The 21,991-nt window shown below is 38.4% G+C and overlaps 1 protein-coding gene across 4 annotated transcripts in view; it reads left to right on the forward strand.

The window, feature by feature from the left end:
- MAD1L1 (mitotic arrest deficient 1 like 1) overlaps positions 1 to 21,991 on the forward strand; it is a 378,641-nt gene that overhangs the window by 34,137 nt on the left and 322,513 nt on the right. For 3 of the 4 annotated variants that reach the window (XM_072878170.1, XM_072878171.1, XM_072878172.1), the window contains one exon: positions 7,264 to 7,350. In XM_072878170.1, the coding sequence (XP_072734271.1) occupies positions 7,264 to 7,350 (87 nt within the window). Of the gene's footprint in view, positions 1 to 7,263; positions 7,351 to 21,991 lie in introns of those variants that run through there. The other variant, XM_072878174.1, reaches the window with a different exon arrangement.

Raw genomic sequence — 21,991 nt, forward strand, 5'->3', positions numbered from 1 at the left:
TCAGTATGCAATGACCTGACTTCTGGGTGAAGATTAAAAGAAAAAAAAAAAGCTGGCTATTTTTATTTTACCTTCCAAATCAGCAGGCTTGACACTACTATGTATAACATTCCTGCTCCTTGAGGTCTATTAAAGCCTTTCACTTGTAAGGTTACATTCAGCTATGCAGTGTGTGTCCTTACGAAGTTTTAGTGATTTGTTCTGCGCTTGCTGTTAGAGCAGTGATAGGGATGAGAAAGAAGTTTGGAATGTTGAAATGCCTGCCAAATGATTTTTTTTTTCCCAAAAAGTAAGATTTTTCAAAAAGTAAGATAAAATTAATCTTGTTGAGCTCTTAAATGTATCTTTAAAGTAGAAATGAAACTTGAAAGATTAGTTGTTACAATGCCGTATCGTTAACTTTGGGAGGAAAAAACCTTTTTTCATTAAAACCCAAAAAAGTCTATTGACTGGAATCTAAGATAGTTTTCTTCCTTGTCTTTCCTCCCCTCTTCAAATTATGGCTTGATTGGATTAATTGCTAATTTTGCAGTTGCTTCAAAAGAGACTTATCAATTGTCTTTAGAATTGTCAAGACACTTATAAACACTTAAAATGCTTTCTTACAAATCAGTTGTTCTGCTTCAGGTGGTTAATGGGGACATTTGCTTTGGTAAAGAGCAATTGGATTTGTTGATTCTATCTGTACAGAAATATGAGGTTTCTTTTCTAAATGAAGGGAACCTCAGAAGCTGAGATCGGTTATTGCTTTTAGTTTACATTTCAGACTTCCTCCGTTCACTTTGTACATAAAATATTAAGCACGCAATTTATTGGAGAAACAGTGTAAGGTATACCTTAGTTTTGGTTTTTTGACAGCTCTTAGCACCTTCATTTGAATAAGTAAAGGTAAGTGATTGCTCTTCAAAACATTTTAATCAAAGTGTTACAAAACACTAAACATGTCCTAATTGCCTAGGAAATTTTGAGAATTTATTTTTGTGAACAATGTGTGTAGCGGATTCCTTCATATGGTTTAGTTCATGTAGTTAGCAATAGAAAGGGAGGACGTAGGCATGAATATACTAATAGGTGTAACTACCTGGACTGGAGCTTGAAGGGTTTTTTTTGCAAGAGAATTATTGTTGTGAAACTTAACTCTCAGAACTTCCAGGCCTGGACATCAGATTTTAGTGGCAATTGTTTTCCTTTAGCCTGGTAAAGGGGAGCTAAGCTAGGCTCCCAGGGAGGTGATGCATATTTTGAGGGGAAAGGGATGTTGAGCAAGTTGCAGTTTTCTGAGACAAACTTTGAGTTAATGTGACCAAGTTAAACTTAAGAACTCTGTGTTGCTGTGTTTTGGGAAGTCTGTATGTGCTGTTGTGATTATTGTTATTTGCTGTACTTTCTTGAAGGGCAGGTCATCGCAGGAGCTGAGCTGCTTTTGGACTTGCTGGTGAAGCTTAAGAAATAAGCGGGGGTCCTGTAAACCAGAGAGAGAGGAGTTAAGAGTTGTAGAGCTCAAATATACAAAAAGGATGTTTGGGGGACTCACTTCAAACATACAGGAAGAGACTATTACAGACATTCCACAGCCTTTCTAATCACACAGAAATATTTAAAACAACTAAAATGCCTTTCCAGAAATCTTCTGTTGTTGTCATGTTATCATTCTGTGTGTGTTCTTCAGATGCTGTTGTTTTTCTGCCTAGGAAGAAGATTAAATTCTTGTTTAAAAGTAGAAAAGGTCCTTCTTGGGGAGAGGAGCATTTAAAAATCTTCTTGTGTTTCTTATACATAATATAAAACCAAATAAGGGACAAAATCCATATTTTATACTTTTAGGAGACTGCCTTAAAAAAAAAACAAAACAAACTGGAAATTTTTGTTGATTGAAGAGAAAGAAGCAGATGTGCCCTCCCTTTCTGTGCCTGATTCTCTTAACAAACACTTTAGTAAAGACTTTTGTCTCTGGTCTTTGTCAGTTAATTACGCTTAAGTGTAAAACAGTTTATGGATCCACCTAAAATGCTGTGCCGAAAACCTGGGAATGTTCCATTTCAATTTAGTATGACTCAGTTGAGCCAACAAAATCTGTGTCATAATATATTCATACTGTGTTAAAACTATAGAGAGAAATGTTAATTAACAGACTTCAAAAAATAAATAATTCTGAGTAATTTAGTATTAGAAGTGTGTTGTTAGTTTGGTAGTTTCAAGCAAATTTAATTTAAAAAAAAAAAAAAGGCAGTGAAGAACTTAGTCCTCCAAACAGAGGAGGAGAAGTGCCTGTTTTTCTATTTAGTTTTACTTTTGTCTTGCACTTCCATAGTTAAAATTTAATGTCAGATATCTAGCTACAATCAAACTTCTTCCTTTGCTGTGAATTTTGAAACATTTTATAGAAGCAATAAGAAGTTGACATTCTAATAAATTATAAATTAAAAAATATTCCAATTTTTACTTTAACATCTTCAGCTGCTTACTGAGTCTTGGTTTAATGTTACTTCAACAGCTAATTCTCAGTGTGTAACTGTCATAGTTTATACTGAAATGGTAATAGATCCTTAACGAAGTTCAACAGAGCTTTCTAGCGAATGTCTGTGAAATGCCAGTTGTGTGTGTTTAAAAAAAAAAAGGGCATTAAAAAAATGCATAAGCCATTTTCCTTATTAAAAGTTAAAGTGTGCCAGTGGGTGCTTGAAAGTCATTGAGTGACTTGGATGGGCATCCCATTAAGTTAATTTTTCACTTCATTTGAACAGTTTTAGGTTTTTCTCATTCTTAAATTGTTCCTTTTCAAATTATCTGGACTTCAAAGGAAGTCAAAGAGCTTTGGTTAACAGCAGTTTTGTCCCTCTCCTGCCTTACTGTGCTGCTAAACTATGCTGGACTAATTTGCTCATTTAGGGCAAAAAATCTTGTTTCCAAATTAGGCTTAAATTCTCCCATTTGTTTGGTTTTTTGATTTTTGCTTAAATGTTATTGCAGAAGGAAATGTGGTCTCACGGTGGGATTGTGGGACAGAGGAAGAACATTCTAGCTTTTGGCTCCTCGTGCCTTACCCAGGAGAAAGGAACTGAAGTCAAGTGATTTACTGTGCACCCGCATTTTGGAAGCCACTTTTTGTCATTTGTTCTCCATGTTATCTTTGTAATTACATAGCATATGATTCAGTTTTAATAACACACTGCTGTTGAATCATACTGTTAAGTGTGTGTGTTTCATTGACAAGATTTTGCACAGCTGATGCAAACTAGGTGTGGTTTTTCTCATGGTTCCATGGGCTCCATCATTATATGGGGAAGGAAGCTGTCTGCAGGTTTGCAGGGCAAACATAGTGACAGTGCAGAAAGAAGCAGCTTCTCAAAAGGGAGTTCTGGGTATATTTATGTAAGGATAGAGTTTCAAACTTCCCTCAAGTAGCAATGGTGATTCAAGTACTGTTGTTAAGATATATTGTTAGACAGATTCTCTTAAAGCAGGCTTCTTGGCTTTTTAATACTGGTTTTGATATCAACTATTCCACAGGGAATGGACGGAGCTTTTGCAAAAATTATATACAGCTAGCCCATCAGACAAAGGCTCTCAAGGCCAGAACATGTTAAGTGTGTGTTGGGATGCTGACAAATTTCTCTTTGTGGCATTGTTTTCAGAAACTTATGAAATGAGGGGGCTGTGTACAGCAATGAGGGCTGGTTGGTATTTGCAGTGCTTTGGGAGTTGACCAATTCTCTTCAGATTGAAAGCTCATCTGATTTAATTTCATTGTGCATGCAGTGTCATTCCTCTGCTTGGATCTGTGTAAATTTGGCTTTTGCCAAATTGTGTGTGATCAGGATGGGATGTGGACCTTGGAAATGGGCTTTGAAACCTCTCAATAAAGGTATTTGACAGCAGAGTGCATGCAAGGGGTGTCTTTGTCTCTGATCACCTGACATTATTTAGTTTTACAGAAAGTGAACTCTTCTTTAGAGGGGGTTAATACCCATTGACTTTATTTTCTGTTATATATCTATGCTGCTTCACTTAAAAAAAAAAAAAAAAAAAAAAGGTATCTAATGCCAATAAAACATCCTCCAGAAATAAGTATGAACCTAAAGCTGCCAATTGCTGAAACTGAGATTGGAAGCTGATGGTTGATCTGAATTGCCGAACAGATGAGGATGATTGTTTTTTATTGGAAATCTGTCAGTAGCTATCATTACTAGAAATCTGTGGCTTTTATAATCCTGTCTTATTTTACTGTTGGATTAATTTCAGCTCTCTATCTCAGGCCTAATACATTATGGTATGAATTTCTGAGAAAATGAGAAAAAAATCAAGGCAAATACACTTTTTTTTTTACCCATTTAAAAAAATCTGTGCAATTATTTCATTGATGCAGGGACTAAACACTGGTGTTGGGGGCTGGCACTCAACATGGCAAGAGAGATGGCTGATACTAACTATCCTTGTGATAAATCTGCTATATTTGGTTGAATTATGAGAGGCTTAGAACTGCATTTTTCAGAGCCTTGTTGACTTGGCATTAAATTTTACAAAGATTGTCCATGTTGAAATTGGTGTATCTGCTTACAGCTTTTTTTTGCCAAACAGACTAAGCATACCCAGTCCATTTCTGTCTGGTGTTTTCTGGTTTTTAGCTTCTGGTGACTCTAGTAGGTGAAAGATGGTGAAGTAGAAAGGGAAACATTCGTAATTTTTTTTTTTTCTCATCAGCACTAATAGAAAGTTTCCTTTATCCTTACCTTATCTCTAGATTTTTCTAGTTAGAAACTACTGCAGAAAGAGAACATCTACTTCCTTAATTAATGGGGGGGGGGGGGGGGATCTGAGTCAGAGGTCCACTTTCTGCAGATAGAAGCTAATAAACTCATGTTGAAATCAGATTGTAGCTTTATAGACTTCTCTTGTAGGTTTTTTGCTGTTATTTTTTTTCCCCTGCAAACATTTTAGAGCACGTGAAACCAACTGTTTTCCACTTTCTGGCATACGTTATCATTTAGTTCTCCATTTTTACACCAGTAGAAAGAACCTGAGTCCTCTAGCTTGGAAAACAAAGTTAGAGCAGTGTTAGATTTGAGCTCTTCAGAGCTGAGATTATAAGAACCCAGTGTTGTTTTTCCTTTGCTCTTGGGTTATGTGGAGATGTGGCTTGCATCAGACTGGGTTGAATTAGTTCTCCAGTGTTTGCTCTGTTGCCCAGCCATTAAGTATCCCTCAGTAAAGAGATGGGGAGCCGCTTAAATTAAGAATCCCTTCAGGCTCAGCTACAGGAGTTTGAAGTGTGTTATCTAGTGCTGCAACACATTTGACAACCCAGGTGCGTGTTGGCTTAAAATTGCCTCGTCTTTCCTACCAGAATTTGAATTTTAGATGTTTTAGTCAAGCCATCTCCAGCTTGGTGTCTTGGTTTCTTCTCATAGTTTCCTTGGCCATTGAGTGTGATGTCTTTGAAGGATAGTGTTTCATCCTGTTCTGACAGATTTCTTTGACTGCTGCAATATGTGTCTCTGTTGTCTGAGGAAGACCACATCCATCTGTTTTATTGCATATCAACTGTTAAGACTTGCATGTAACACAAGTGGTATTAGAGGCTTCAAAATTGTATGCTGAGGAAGGCTACAAGTGTGAATTCTGGAAGCAAAAAGCAGGAATCTTTGAATTGGGATAGTCAGGATTCAATTCTGGCAATCTCCGTCAGCTCAGTGTTTCACTGATTTTTCACTTGGCTGGAAGTGACAGATCGTTAAAGAGAAAAAGTGATGCCTTTTCTGTATGGGAGTAGTTGGCTGGAAGTGGTATCATCAGAGAAATGGCTTCTTTAGACCTAGATTCAGTCAGAATCCCAATGGTCAAGCTAGAGTCACATCTCCTACTTATTCAGTTTTTGGAGTGGCAGAAGCCTCATTCCAGGCCTGTATTTGAATAATATAAAATCTGACCAGGCTTAATTTCATCTGCCAGCAGCAGTGAAGCCTTGACTTGCATCTTGGGGAACATGACAGAATGTGTTTCTACAGATTTCACTTCTACAAAACTAGCTTCCTACTTGCTCCTTATGAAAAAATCCTTTCAAGCTTTGGGCCACTCTTCCCCTTTGGGGGTGATGCATCTTGCTGTAGCAAAAGGATGTACCCAGTACATACTGTGGTGCCCTTTCCAGCTTCCTTTCCTCTGGGAAGTGTGATACAGATGCTTCTCTTTTGGGATGGGAAACCCTTTCTGGTGGCTCAAGAGAAAAATATTTTTCTATTTTTTTTTTTCATAAGCTGCCTTCATTTTAAGTTGAACCTCTTACACTCATGATTTTAAGGAGAGGTCTCTGAAAGGAAGAGTTGTCTGCTGTGGACACTGTTGTTGTGGATAGTGGTTTCTGGGACTGCCAGACTAGAGTTATCTTGATCCTATTCCACTAGCTTTAAGAACTCATCATTGGATTCGATGGAAGAATACACCTATTCCTGACAACTGCAGAACTGTTGCTAGTGGATCTGTAGAAACCTTTGATCTCTTTGACAAGAAAAGGTTATCAGAGTGGTATCTGAAGTGTTATCTAGAGCTGATGGATCCCCTCCCGCCCCACCATGGCTCTGAAGTCACTGCTTGTGTGAAGGACTCTGAAGTCAGTGCACTGGTAATTGTGTGGGAACACTGCTTTGAGTCACCTCTGATGTAGCTGAACCTCTACGCTATCAGAGGTTATTCAGCTGTAGGCAGGGCTGTTGAATTGTACCCTCCATATGTACATTTACTTCCTCCTTTTCTTACCCTCTTGGTAATGATCATGCTCCACTGAGACTCTGTAGTTGAGTAGCAATTAGAATAACGCTGGGTGTGCTCACCTCTGCGTATTTGTGCTGAGCACTAGGGTGGGGAGGAGGTTGTGAACACCTGTTCTTATGTATGTTAAAAAAAAAAAGTATGTATGTTCAAGTGAGAAGCTGTCTGTTCACCTGTATGAATGCTTATGCAGGCTGCTTGCTTTGAAGAATTTGGTCTTGCTGACTCTACAGCTTTAGAGTTTATGGGTTGAAGTGAACAGTGGTGAGATGCTGCAGCTTGGATGGTGATTACAGCATACAGCAATGGCTTTAATAAAACGGGCTTTTATGTAAACTGGACAGGATGCAGCCTGCTGTTGTTCTAAGGGACTGCAGCAACTTTGGCCTGGTGAAATTGCCTTGTCTGCTTTTGATGAGACCTTTTTTATGGTTATGTATGGAACACAGTTTTTCAACCAATGGTTTGTTAAAAGTTTGTTTTGTTTTAATTGTCTAGGACACCTGATGATCTCTCAAGGCAAATTGTGGCCCTGCACCAAAGGGAGCTTGTGCTGAAAGAGCAGAACTCTACCATGATGAACAGGTGAGTGATACCAATAGTGGATGCTGGTAGCAAGACACTGCTATATTAAAGCTTGTAGAAAGAAAACAAGGAGTGCAAACTGAGAGAATGGCCTTTACATTTCCTTGCTGTTCTATGGAGCCTTCTGTGCTATCTTCTATTCTTTCCTGCGTTGATGAAGAGTTTTTTTGCTTACTTAAAACCTTGCAGGAAGAAAAAGATGAACTGTGGGCAGATGCAGTGAAGAGCTTATCCAGCTTTATTTTATGAGCGTGTTTGCAAGGGGAAGTGAGCTGCTTTCCCAGACCATCATCTGGAAAGGGAATGTCACAGCAAAATGTGCAAAGCAGTCATCTGCGTATAGGAAAGGGAGTAAGAGCCCTGAGGACTGTGATTTGACTCCTTAGAGGACCGGTTTGTATAGATGGTGGTAGAAAACTATTTGCAGTTTTGGTGGCAAAATACTGCTAGGTTTTGGGAGGAGCAGTCTGTTTATAGTATTTGAAACTAGAGAGTGTTTAAGGCTTTGCCCTGGTGTGGGAGTGAATATCTAGTAGGGGAAATGAATTTGTCTGCCTGAGTTTAACTTTCCAGACTGCGTTGATTACACATAGCATTTCTTAACATGGCTCCATAGCGTGCCAGAAAGCACTTCTTATCCTCGGTGCACTTATTCTTGCTTCTCACACTGTTTTATTTCCTCACATTAGGAACCTGTTGTCTGTTCTTGTTAAAAACAATACCTCTGTCTTTCAAAAAGGCTCTTGGACTGTTTGCATTGCCAAGGTGTTAGCTGACTTGTCTAAGCAACAGAAGTGTGGAGAATTTCAACCTTTGGTGTAAACATGTTGAAGGTAAAGCAGTCAAATACTGTGTAATTGAGCACTGGACAAGCACTCTTAGTTTGTTTTGGGCTGCATTTGCTAATATGTCTCCTGAGGCATGTGGTAGATTTTGGTTCAAGAGATGATCGTGTTCTGGGTTCCGCCTTACTAATGATGGGCAGGATTTAAGCTGGGTGTTAAAAGCTTCGTGTGTGTTGCTGCTGTTAACAAAACTATTTAGTCAGTTGTAAAATTGTTAGCCAAGTGTAAATTCCCATGAGTGCAGCCAGCCAAATTGTTTTGTGGTTTTTGCTAAGAAGTTTAAAGGGGGAAAATATCTCGCCAATATAAAAAAGACATTTCATAATTAAAAATAAACCAAGCAAACCCTCAAACCCACAATTGATCAAATGATCAAATAAAAGAATGGTGGTAATGTTTGAGTTATTGGTGGTGGTTTTTTTTTCCCCAGGCTGTTTCTCACAGCCTGTCAAAGAAATGCTTTTTCTAAATTTATTAATGGCCAAGGGGAATAATCTGTTGAAAAAGCAGCCTTTTGGTAGTGCCTGTTCATGCTGGATGTAATTGTGCCAATTTAGTTTAAAAATAAAAACATGATTAAGATTACTTTTTGATTTCAAGTGAAATGGGCTGTAAAGCTGCTTAAATTAAAATTCTAACATTTTCTTGATGCAATGCTATGTGTCATTTCCAAACCGGATAATTTTGGCTTTCTTCTGTCACATACCTTATTCTGTCTTAAAATGTAGGCAATAAGATACATTTTTAAAAACGTTTCATTACAGATGATTTGAAAGTTCCCAGGAGAAGGTCTTGAGTCTTTGGAAATAAAGCCTTGCTAAGGAAGCAAATCTAATTTTCTCTTTTCCTTGAATGACATCCAGATTTAACTGATGGTCTTCTCTTTTACGTGTTTCATAATAGTGTTCAGAATGGTCTGTGTATTACAGTAACTTAATATGTGATCATGACTCCCTCTAGTGATTGAGCCCAGCACTTATTCAGCTTTCTATTGTTTTTTCAGCTACAAGTTCTTTTGCCCTTAGTTGAAATGTGTTAAGTCTTCTTCAGTACTGACAGTGCTATGTTTGATTTATAAAGTCAGTGGTTATGCGTGTATAGAGCAACATGCAGTACAAAGACAAATGAATTTTTGCCTACCCTAAGAAGCTTTGATTAATTTTCTCCATTAAAATTAATTATTTGGTAGATACTTAAGAAAACATCATCAGAAGTTGGCATCTGAATTTGTTTTTTTGGCAATGAAGAGAGAATGACAGATTCTTTCACAGATTTTGGAGAATCACAAATAATCCTGGCTTACCTGTTGCTACAGGACAGAATTCAGTTTAGTAAAAGAGGTTTGAGTGTGGTGTTAGACGGTGGTATGACCCTCTTACCTAAATGGCTGATATTGAGTCTTTTTACAGTGAATGTATGTTTGGTTGTCCCTGAGCTTTTGAACACAGGCAGAAGAGTGCCTGGAAGCATTTTTTGAAAGCTGATTATTCTTTCTCAGTCTTTACACTGCAGTCTTCTTACTGTTTTTTATTCCCAGTGATGGTTCCTTTCCTACATTGTTTAGTGACTGTGATAGACACTTGCCAGCTACTATTTGTCTCTCAACCTGACAAATAGTCCCCAGTTTCTTTTTGATAAGAAGAGATGCGTGGTAGCGAAGCAGGAGTTAATTGCTAATGTAACAGAATATGAGCAGGACTTGACTTCAGAAAACAAACCAGGCATGGAAACGGTATCACAAGGGAACAATTTCCTACGTCAGGTCCCATCCGTTTCTGTAAAACTGGAGACGGATCTAGCTCAGCTGCTTCTCAGTGTCCTTTAGTTGATCTAGAATGGAGAGTTATGGTATGCAAACACACTAGTAACAACGTTTTCCAAATGGCTTCACTAAGCAGACTAGATTTATTTTGTCTCATTCTTCCATTCTTGAACTGCTTTCCATTTATTACTGTATATTTTTTTAGAGCCTTCTAATAACAGTGTTTCTGTTATTAAAAAGGCAATAGAGTTCATCACACCACAAAAAGGCTGCATCATTACAAGTCAGCCCTTGCATTGTATTCCCCCTGCTTCTGGCTTGGGGATCTGAAACGCAATCTGTGTTTTGTGTAACCTGTGCAATTGCCAGTGTCTCAAGGCCTCCCAGAGATCAAATGATGATGCATATCATATTTGCTGTATCACTCAGATTGGATGCTTTTAGACACAGAACCACAGGACTGAATTTTCTGAACAGTGGGTTTAAATCAATTTCTTTTAACAGTGATTGTTTTCATGTTTGAGTTGTGTAGACTCCCTTGGAGTTTGCTATTTTTGCTAGGGAGGAAACCCTTCCTGTGGTGCTAGCATGGGGAAAGAGGAGAGGGTCACTCTTGCACTGAACACATAAGCAGCAGCTCACTCCTTCTCTTCACAACTTCAGGATTGCTGAGTAATGTAGCTGAAAGTGCCATTAATAGCGCGTGATGGAATCTCACTGCTGTTTTGGAGTGTGTTGCTACAAGTTGTGTAAATAGAGCAAATTATACTTTCAGCAGTAACAGCGGGAAGTATTGTGGAGCTCTGTAACTGCAGAACAAAGATAACAATCCAAAGGTTTAAAGGCTCAAAAGAAGATTGCTGAGGGCCACTTTGATAGCATGAAGTGTACCTGCTCTGCTGTTCAGGAAAAGGTAATGAAGGAATGTGTTTTATTAGTGGGTCAGTTTAACCATGCAGCCATCATTAGTTTAAGCACATTTTTTCCCCCCAGATTGTGAATTCTATAGGCATGGTATGTTGAACTGTGCTTTTTCAGGAACAGTTGATAGTTGTAGCTTGTAATATGGAGAGTTGGCCAAGCAGTTTATAAGCTTTTGTCTTATGAAAAAATGATGTAGTTGTTACACTATTTTTTTTAAGTGAGAAAAGCTGCATGTTTATTTTTCCAGCATCCTATCTGCATATTTGGAATTTCTGGAGGGATTTCCTAAAACAATCCTGACAAAGCATTCTAGAATTTGAAGTGTAGGGGAAAACTTCCCTTCTCATAAGTGTTGTCCTCTGAGATGGCTAAGCATGAAGGAATGACGCTGCTTACAGTTTGATCTTTGCTTCAATTTTGAAAGACAGGCTATGAAAATGTACTTTTTTTGGTTACTTGTGGTCCCTCCCAAAGTGATAATTTCTTTTCTACTTTTGCTCTTGTTGTCTAAGTGTAATATTGACTTTGGACCATTGAGGTATCTTGTAGAAAGTCAAATACAAGGAAACACGTAGGTGAAGGTAGTACTGAGCAGGATGAAGGACACAAAGGAAAATGGAAGAGGAGTAAATCTTTGGTTCTGTGTTGGGATCCTGGAGCTGATGGCTTATTCTCATTGCCTAGTGTCAGAAACCTAACCATGTGTTTTGACATATGGTTTCATACGTGAAAAGGGGTAGAATATGTTTGAAAAAATATTTTCCTTCTCCAAGTGCTCACAGAGTTCTGTTAAGAGACATGGTTGTTTACCACCTTTATTCATATAAATCACATAAACCTGATTTACCCAAACAACCTGCTGTGTGTGTTGTTGCTTAAAAATGAAACAAAAACCTAAATGATTGAAGGCTGGGAAATGTAGATTACAAACTGAACAGAAAATGCTTTTAAGTTGGGCAGCAGGGATTTTTTTAAAATAAAAAAAACAATGAATGAGTGATGATAAGCTCAGAACCGTCCATCTCCATAAGTGCTGTTAGCTCAGAAGTGTGTTGTAAATCTATTGCCCATCTTCTCTTTTCCTTGGATGTCCCAAGGAGTGTCAGTCACAAATATAAATAGAGCCTGTCAGACTTCTTCCCCTAATCTTCTGGAAAGTTGGACAGAAGTTTAATTACAGTGAAATGTCTTTTATCTGACAGAGAGAACTGCTAGCTTTTTGATAGGCTTTATGAGTTATTTTGCGATCAAAAGAAGCACTTAATGTCTAATATAGGACAAGGTAGGGATTTTTTTTTCTTCTCTTGTTCATCTATATGGCATATTGCGCCTTGATTTATATGTGGAGGTGTGTGTGTACCTAATACCAGACAAATGTTTATTCACAGTGCTTCAGGGCAATATTAACTGCTGGCAGGTTCTGCATTCATTTATAGAGCAATATTATGAAGAAATGACTAGTAGGTATTGCTTTTTCTTTTCTCCAAAATGGATCTTTCATGCATTTTTATACCAGAAGGTAGTTGATAGTGTCCCATTAAGTGACCAATTTACTCTCTCCAAATAAACATATTCAAATAGTAAGCTTCCAGAGCAACATCTGGTTATTCTTGACTCTAATTTGGTAGATACAAAGCTTTTCAATTTTTTTTCTATCGTATAGTTAATCCCTAGCAGAAAATAGGAAGGCAAAAAATAATTTAGCCAAGACACTGACTTCTGCTTGCAATTCTAAAAACATGGGATTTTGCCCAGACCTTTGCTTTTCATGATTGTGCCATTTTTAGTCTGATTTCCTGAGGAAGTGAGGCTTATTACTGTGCTTTGTGTGTGTATGTAGATGAGATTGTGCCTACCCTACACTTTTGAACTTGCTAGTTGTCTTCTGTTAAGTTTGGCAGATGGTAGCGGTCTCAAAAATAATACATTCCAGCAAGTCTAAGGAAAACAGGTCTCCAGCTCCAGGAGAGTCATCCTGTTTGTGCATCTGGAGGTCATGCCCTGTTACGTATCAGAGCCCTGCAAGCAAAAGACCCTCTTAAAAAAGCCTGACAGTAAGGAGATCAGAGATCATGTCGGAGATCATGCCTCCTTAGCCACTGCTCATTCAGCCTTGAGACTGGCAGTGAGTGAGCGCTATTCTGATGCCATGGTAGTATCACAGTCCATAATTTCTGCTATACCAAGTTCTCCGAAGGCTCATGGCATTTGGTAGTACTGTGGTAATGTTGTTGGTATCAGTATTGTTTTCATGCTGTTGGTATGAGAAATGGAAGTCTACTTGAGTCAATAGCCACCTTTGGAGAGAGAAATCCGTAGGAAACCAGATGACTTTGGTTTTTGAAACTCGTGGAACTAGTCTCTTCTTCTGTTTAAAAGAAAATATATAGAAAAAGCCTAAAGAACAGCCTACAGGGGACAGACACAGTTGTAATTGTACCATCTTTGCAGCCTGGAGCTCTGTGGAAACTGCATAGTGCAAAACGAGTAAAAATATTAGTTTCTTACTTTGTATTTGACTGTGCCTCTTGGAGAACATTCAAGGAAAATCTGTGGAATGTCTCTGTTCAGTGCTCTGATCACTTTTAATGATTAAAAAAAATGTAGAAGCTATTTAACTGTTCTTAGTTTTTTTTTTCTTATTCCAGGATTGTGATTGACCCCTGTTGTTCCTACTAGCTTCCCTGATGTTTGTGGATCTATTTATTACTAGAATGAACAATAGCTTTTGTTTGTTAGTGCTCCTCTGGAGATGCTGATTCGGCATTCCCTTGGGTGCCCAGGTAGCAGTGTGTATTATTAACCAGAAAAATGTGTCAAAAATAATTTGATAGGAAGCATAGACTGCTCTTGATGGGTGTTGTACAGCAGACACTCCATGTTTCAACATAGAGCTGCATTGTAAAAGTTATGGAAGGAGAAGTTTGCCTAGCATTTCTTCCATACATGGCTCACATCTGCGCTATAAATATTCCACTTCCTTGAGACTAAAATTCCTAAAAATCGTAGATGAAATAGATGTATGCTAATACTGGTCTAGAATTCTTGGAAACTAGAATGAATATTTAGAATTATTGAAGTAATTTGAAGTCAAAACTTACTATCTATTTTCATTATTCATATTCTTTCCTTCTTAGCAGAGAGGTGCTATGATCAAATTAATGATTTACACGAGGCTGATGGGCCAAAGGAAGAGTGCCCCACATCCATGTTGTATTTGTGATATGAATAGAAAGGGAGAAATTATAATCTTAGCTATGCAGTACGCAGCAGTACAAAAATATTCTACTTTGAAACCAGTTCTATTATGTAAAATCTTGAATTCAGCCTGTCGCCAAGCTTTGTATAGAGCTCTGGGAATTGTAGTGATTTAAGATTTCCAGTGCTTAGGGATTTGTCTTTTATTGCCTCTGCAATGTGGCAGTAAGCCTTGAAAAATTTTATATGAGTTGGAAAAGAGGAGGGCCCTTCAGTATGGTAATATCTTTAGAGTCAGTCTTGAAGTCATAAGGATTGTCCCATGGATAAGGTAGAATGTGGCCTGAGAAGTCTGGACATAGTTTCTGGAGAAGCTTTGTGTTTGCTTGGGTGCTGCTGAGTCACTTAATACAGTGACCTGAGTTTCTCTCATTCTCACATGCAGATCCAGAAGACTACATGAATGAAAACAAACATCTCTGCTTCATATATTCTGTGTAGTCTGCACCTAATTATTTTTAAGGCAAATAAAATACATTAATTCCTATCTATCTGTACCTGTTAAGATTTTTTTGTTCCCTTCTCCCCCAAAAGCGCATGGTACACTTTTGTTTCTTCCCATATAGTATCTTAAAATTATAGTACTGACTATGGCTTTTGAACTGTTCCTTTGAAGTGTTTTATGATAAGTCATCAACAGTCAAACAAGGTTGCATATAACTGTTTGGTCTCTTAATTTGTAATGCTGAGAACTGCATTATAGCTTTCCTGAGCAGTCATGAGAAGCCAGAGGAAAATTGGTGGCAGAATGCAGAATAAATTTTCTGTCTTTTTACACTCATGTACCTGAATACCTACTGTAGTTTCTGTAATAACAAGGATATCGAAGACTATGGATTTTTCTAAAGTATTTTAGGGTACTGTTTATATTGTTTATTTTAAACAGATAGATTGTTTACCAGTGCTTTGGGGGGAGTGGGGACAGCCAGAATACACTGAGGCATTTTACCAAGGTAAATGTGAATTCTGTAGGGTTTTGTAACTGCTGTGAAGTAGTGTCAGTTCAAATGCTGCACAGAATACAGTTATGTCTAAAAAATAGATTGTCTTGGCGGGGATGTCTCAATCAGTTGATCATATCTGCATGTAAACTTTGTTCAGCTCTATAGCTAATTGCTTGTTTAACAATTTCTCATCTGGATCACATCAACTGTACCACATAACTTCTTCAGCCTGCTATTATTGGTATTTTCATGATGTATTTTCATTTTAATAGTCTCTGTGTCTGCTTGTATGCACATGTGAATGTATAGACCATGGTGCAATATAGTAGATGGAGGAAATACTGTAAGTATATAGCTGTTGGCGGGGGGAGGGCATTTTTAGTTAGTTATAAATATTTTCCTTATGTCAAAGTTTTATCATCTATACAAAAGACATACTGCTTGAAAAGTTTAATCAAAAATAAAAAGTAAGCTGCCTTGTCTTTTTTAGCTGTGTAAGGCAAAAAAAAACTTGTCATAAATTGCAGTCAACCCCCCCCACCAAAAAGCAGCTTTCTTTTGCTACTCTGAAAGTTAAATGACTAATGTGCATAATTTATTTGAGCATCTGTGCTAAAAACTTGCATACCAAGTTTTAGTTCAATGTGATCAACAATGGCGAAAATTAGGATTTATCATGGAAATGCTGACGGATGTGAACATGTGTAGGCTAAACCGGTGCCTGACAAACCTTCTTATTGTGCAATGCTAATGGTGAAACAAATTTTTTTTTCTGCTGTAATTGCATTTTCTCCCCCCGTCTGCTTAATTTTCTCCTTTTCAAATTTGGTGGTTTTAGTTGCACTTCATATTTGGATTCCTGCTTTTTCTGGAGTCTGCATAAAACCTCCTAAGTTGTCTTGTGATATTTCTAAGCGTAAGATACCCTGAGCTTTCTGGGTGAGCGAGGGGAGGATCAGCATCCTGAGATCTGGCTGGTGCTTTGCAGTAACGGGCTCAGAACGGAAGATGGTGCCGGCAGCCTTGGCAGCTGCTCTGTCTTCCCTCCCCTCCTCCTCCACCTTTTCCATCTTGCACAGCCAGGGTGCTGTCACCAGGATTATAAATTCTGGAGCCAATTAGCTAAAAAATGTTACAAGTGAAAGGAAAGACACGAAAAGCTGCAGAATATCTTAATGTGAATATGCCTGTCTCCAGAAACTCTTCCTGTGGAGAGCTCAGATGTAGCCTTTTACTACAGCTCTGTGCACCAGACACTTTTGGTGAAGCGTCAGACACTTTGGGGGCATCTGGTTAAGGATGGAGTAGTTGGTATGGAGGAGTCAAGCACAGGGAAACAAGGCAAGGCCTTCTTAGGAAATCGTGCTGATATTACAAGGTCTTCTGTTAAACGTTGCAAAGATCCTGAGGGTGTGCCCATGCCTTGACAGTGTTTCTTCCTTTCTCCATCCTTGTCCACAAGATTTCTTGTTGAAGCAAATTTATTGAAATTTATTTTTTTTTTTTAATTTCCAAAGTCAGACTGATTGCTTAGTCCTTGTGTGGGCATCACAGAGGAGAAATGTGTTTATAGTCAGTTCCTCTCTCTGTCTCTCTTTTAAGACAGTAGTCGGTGTGTTTTCTGGCACTAGTGGTGCAGCCTTGCTCTGTTGCTTAGAAGAAATTCTGACAGTGTCTTGGTGCAGTCATTCATTTGCAGGAATGTGTCACTCCTTAGGAAAGGAAATGGGGTAGAGTTGGAGGTGGGTTCAGGAGGAGTGGTTGGCGACTGTTCCAGTTATTCTGTTGCTGGTGACTTTGGGTATTTTTTTACTCTAGCCGTACAAGAAAAACTAGTAGGATCTGACATTCAGAGGGCCCTTTGGGGCTGGATGCTTGGTCAGAAGGCTTAGGCATTGTACTCTGTTAGAGTTCAGAACAGTGTTCTGGCAAAATGTGATTTCCTTTGTCATATTTTATGTATGGACTGTTTTTACATATTTTCAATATTTAAAACAATGTTCACATATTCATAAGTTTTAAAATACATTCTCACTGTTAAGAGATGGAAATCAGTAAAAAAAACCACCAACCAAAAAATCCCAACAAAAAACCCACAACAAAACCCCCTAGCTTTCCTTTTATTCAAGCAACAAAAATCAAATTCTTATGAGTGAAATAACTACTGAAAAGGCTTTCTGTTTCTCAGCCAGAAAAAGCTTTTGAAATATTTATGGAAATAAACCAAAATATGTCCCTTTCTGGCTGTACAAATAAGGGATTATCAGATCTAGCCTATGGCAGTTGCAGTACATAGAGTCCAAAGTATCTACTACTAATAAAACAGAGTGTATGCTTTAAGAAAACGCTGTGAGGTTTTGTGTTTTTTTTTTTTTTTTTTTTAAATGGGACTCTACTGACAAAGTATCACGTATCCATGGATTATCCTGGTGAAAAAAATCCTTCTTGCACCTTGCATTGGAGGTAAAAATTGTCACTAGGGCAATGCATTAATTGACTCTTGGAAACCAAATGTGTCATTTATGTTGATGCATCTTTATCTGCTTAAAGAGCAAGACTGAAGTCACTTTGTAGCCCTTTCTCTTGTAGCTGGGAGTGTGGAGCAGTGCTGCTCACATCCCCTCCAGTTGAAAGAATCTGAGTCCTGTGGCACCAAGGATATAATTGCAACACAGGTTGGCTGTCTGTGTCACACTCCCAATTTATTGAGTGAACTTGCTCATCTCGGTCTTATGCCTTGGTTTTCATTCTACAAATCTTGCACTGGAGCTTGTTGAAGTCAGAGTGCATTTTGATCATTCACAGAAGAATCAGCAAAGCAAGGTTTGTAGGGAGAAGTAATACCTTTTATTAGACCAACTGATAGGATTAGCAGACAGACATGCGTTTGGGCACACAGCCAATACTCAGATCTGATATAAAAGCAAAAGCCTTCAAGCTAAATGCAGGTTGAGAACAATTGCTCTGAGTTTAACTTCATTAATCAATTGGACAATTTGAGAGAGAAGGTAGTGGGCATGTGTGGGCCGGGGCTGGGGGAGGTATCAGATGCAAGAGATGAAAGGGTTGTCAGCACCTGGGTGCTGACAGGATGAAAGGGTGACAGGGAGATTTGGTCTAAATCATTCTGATACATGGCCAGGGTTTGGATACTTTGATAAGACAAACAATGAGTAGTATGAACTTTCTCCATATAGAAGGAGATTGGAAGCAGACAGACAAGCGTGCGTCATGTTTTTGCTGGAGCCATATACCAGTAAATACTGTGTTTCACTGACTCAGCACTGGTATGTCAGATTTGCAATTAAGGGGCTAGAACTTAAATTTTATATTAACCAAAAATATTATTTTCTATACTGTCAATAAAATCATTTTATCATATTTTTTGACTTATCTCCTCTGGGACCCAGCTGCAGCAGCAAGTCTGAACCTGCCATTACAATGACTGTTGAATGAGTTTTGCTTCATTTGTCCAAATGTGTTCTAGGATAAAGCGTGTTTCCTGAGATGCAGTATTTCTGCCCCTTGCACTTGTGAGTACTGTGGGCTAAGCTGATGCTAGGAAGGGCCAGCTGTAGATACCGAGTGGGGCGTTGGTGTTCGTGACAAAATCTGTTGTCAATTTTGAGTAACCATTTGGACTTAATAGGACAGCATAATGTGGCTTGTTTCTTTTTTTTTTAAACTGTGTCCTATTTAATAAAAGTGCACCTGCTGCTGCATTACCTAGTATCATTACGTATAGTGTAGTGCACAGCCACGAGTGGTAAGTCTCTAACTCGCCTATTTGAGAGTAACATAATATCTTTTAACAGTGTATTTGTCAGACTTTTTCTTTCCTGATTACATCCAAAAGGGAAAAAAAAATGCTGATAATAGGAACTGTGATTATAAAAAACAAGCAACAGTAAGATAACCTGAGGCAAAGTGGTGCCTAAAAATACTTGATGTTTTTAAGCTAATTACATTTTACATTGCCAATGACCTTTTGGAAACCTTTCATTTGCATGGATTGCAGATGCCTCCAAAGAAATGCCTTTATGAAAAGAGAAAATGCATTCCAGTTATCTCCTCAAACCCAGAATGCAGGTCTACTGTCTGTAGAATGTGCCTTTCTTCAGAAGAACTTTATAACATCCCTGTTCTGAACTGCAGGGAGAGCTTTACCCAGTGGAGATGATGAGCACCCAGGCTGTGTCATCTTACAAGGCTGCTTCTTGAAGGTGGGGGTTCTGTGTATAAACAGCGACATGGGGACATTCTTCAATTTACGGAGGAAGTATTCGTTAATACTTAGTCAGAGGAAACTTGAAATTCATTCAGACTCCCCTGGGAAATTTGTGGCTCAGTGGTAAACTTGTGAATGATGAAATGTGGACCTTGTTTCAAATGAACCTGCCAAGTATAAGGCAGAAATTCCTCAGTTTTTGCAAGCTTTTAATTTGGATTTTTTAATTTTGTCTTGAAGTAGTTACTTTACCTCTTCCCTGAATTAATGCTGAAGGTCTTGAACTGAATATAGGAGAGTGAGGCTGGGTGAAGTTTTAGTAGTTTCTGTTTCCCTGTCCTCTGCAGACTGTGGTCTAATTCTTGAATGAGAACTGAACAAGAGAGACAAGGGTAGTTGCAGCTCTCGTGGATAATGTAGCTGTCATTGAGGCTGACAGAAGTTACAGTGTCCTTCTCCTTGTAAACTCTGCAGTCCTGGTCAGACAGCCTCAGACTTTATTGGTTTTGATGTTTTAAAAATAAAGTGAGTGACATCTTTTGTTAACGTGTACAGACTTCGAAGAAGTTCCTCATGTCCTTAAAGAACTGAATCAAGCCAAGGAGTCAGTGTAGATGCTACCATGTTTGATCAGTCAGGCTAGTTTTTAATTCATTTTTTCCGCAGCACTTCTAAAGAGTTAAGTTCCTTCTTCAGTTACCTTACTTCAAAGAAGTATAAGACCATCATTGTCTCTGCTGTAAGATATTAAGCCACGTTCTGGAAACATGCCCCGTTTAGAATACTGCTTTAGGACTCAGGGATTTGAATCCCAAAAGAGGTCTTTTATTAACCGTGTCTCCAAATACAAAACTTCATTGTAGCGGAGGTAATGACTAAAGTAAGGCTGGCTGTATCCAGTGCAATTCCTTCTCTGTGGTTCAAAAATTAACAAATCTTTCTAACCAACCATCTGACTCACCACCTGTCCAAAAAAAGGTGTGGCACTGTTGTGTTTTTATTTAAAAAAGAGAAGAATTGGAAACTTCATAAAACCCATGACATTTTGCTGTTTGTTACTGATATAGAAGTCATTTACATATTCCTATACTGGGATTTATACCACTATGTACTAATCACTATGTCAGAAGAGGCTTATGTGAAGGTCAGGTGGCATGCAGGAAATTTGAGACCAACAGAAGCCCTAGAGCAGAGACAAAATAGGACTTGTAAAAACATTTTTTCCTAGAAGGGGGCTGATAAGCTGAGTGACATATGTCTCCTGTGTATTTACACCTGGGCTAGAGTGAAATACAGTAAATATTATCTATGTTCTTTTGAAGCGTACAAGGATATGTGTTGCTGCTTATGGTCTATAATGTAGTGCTACCGTAAAGCATCAGAGCTGCTTAAGGTAAATGGGATGAGGGAGAGGCTGGATGGAAATTGAGAGGTCTGTGTAAGACTGGACTGCAGAAATATTCAAAACTCCGTGGACCTTTGGAAGCGATTTTGTTTCCGGCTCTGGTTCTGATCCAGGACTTCTGTGTGATGTTGAGCAAGTCAGTGATCTGTCCTCTGGCTTGTGGAAGTGATAGTTAACAAGGCTTATGATGGTATTTACTAAAGCATATCTTTGTCATTGCTTGTGCAGGGCTTTCCCAAAGTGCAATTTGTGTCACTTGCAATTCCTAAAGCTTTTGCCTATGCCTCAAACAGCTTTTTCCAATCCTGCTTAATATAAACATGTTATAAAGCAGATAAAATTTGTTTTGCTTCAGTCACCTTTATCCCGTTCATTAAATAGCATCCTGTTAAGAAAGCTGTGGGAACCTTCCTGAGGAGAGGAAGAACTGGGCAGTATTTTGTGCTTCTGGAATAGACTACTATGCAAAGAGACCCTACCTTAGTTTACTGTACAGCTCATGCTTGTACTGTAGGAGTGACAGAGGGATAGGAACAGTTGTGAGAACAGCTTTGTTTTGGCGCTACGACAGGAATTTGTTATGACAGTCAAAGTTCTGCTTCAGTGTGAATTTGCTGGTTTGTCTTACATATTGTGGTGGTGTGTATTAAGTGAATGAGAGAGTAGGTAAGGTAGGAAGAAATAGAGACAAATCTAAAAATCCTATGTTCCAACTCCATCTTCTGCAGAAAAGGGGTGGAGTGTGAAGTGAAGAGAGAAAGTACGTCATTACTGCAAAACTAGCTGCAGCTGAGCAAAACCATATGTGAGAGATGAGTAAATCATCAATATTTCAGATCACTACTTCTATAAACAAATTTTAAAAAGCGAGAATGAAAACCTGAGGAAACAATGCAGAAGAGTGAGTCTGTGTGTGTTAATGTCCCTCGAGCCCCTAGCAGGCAGGAGAAAAGGTTGTTTGAATTTTAAATTGATTTAAATTCCTTTTGGTTTTGCAGTCCATGCCTGTTCTGTGTATATTGTCCCTGGAAAGTGAGCAGAGGATGTTTGACTCCCTTATTTTTATGCTTGGCTAATTTTATTGTCCTCCCGTATTTTCTAGCTGTAAATGTTGCAGACTTTATTACATTTAAACTGGTTTTAATATAGTAGGTCATAAAAATCTAAGAAACGAGAGGCAGTGTCCACTGCAGTGATGTTTTTAGTGCAGGGAGGATGCTTGCAAGTCACTGAAAGGCTTAAAGTGAAACTCTAGGATCATCTGCTTAGTGAAGA

The sequence above is a fragment of the Ciconia boyciana genome, chromosome 13 (genome assembly GCF_034638445.1).
Source record: "Ciconia boyciana chromosome 13, ASM3463844v1, whole genome shotgun sequence".
Classification (NCBI taxonomy): Eukaryota; Metazoa; Chordata; class Aves; order Ciconiiformes; family Ciconiidae; genus Ciconia; species Ciconia boyciana.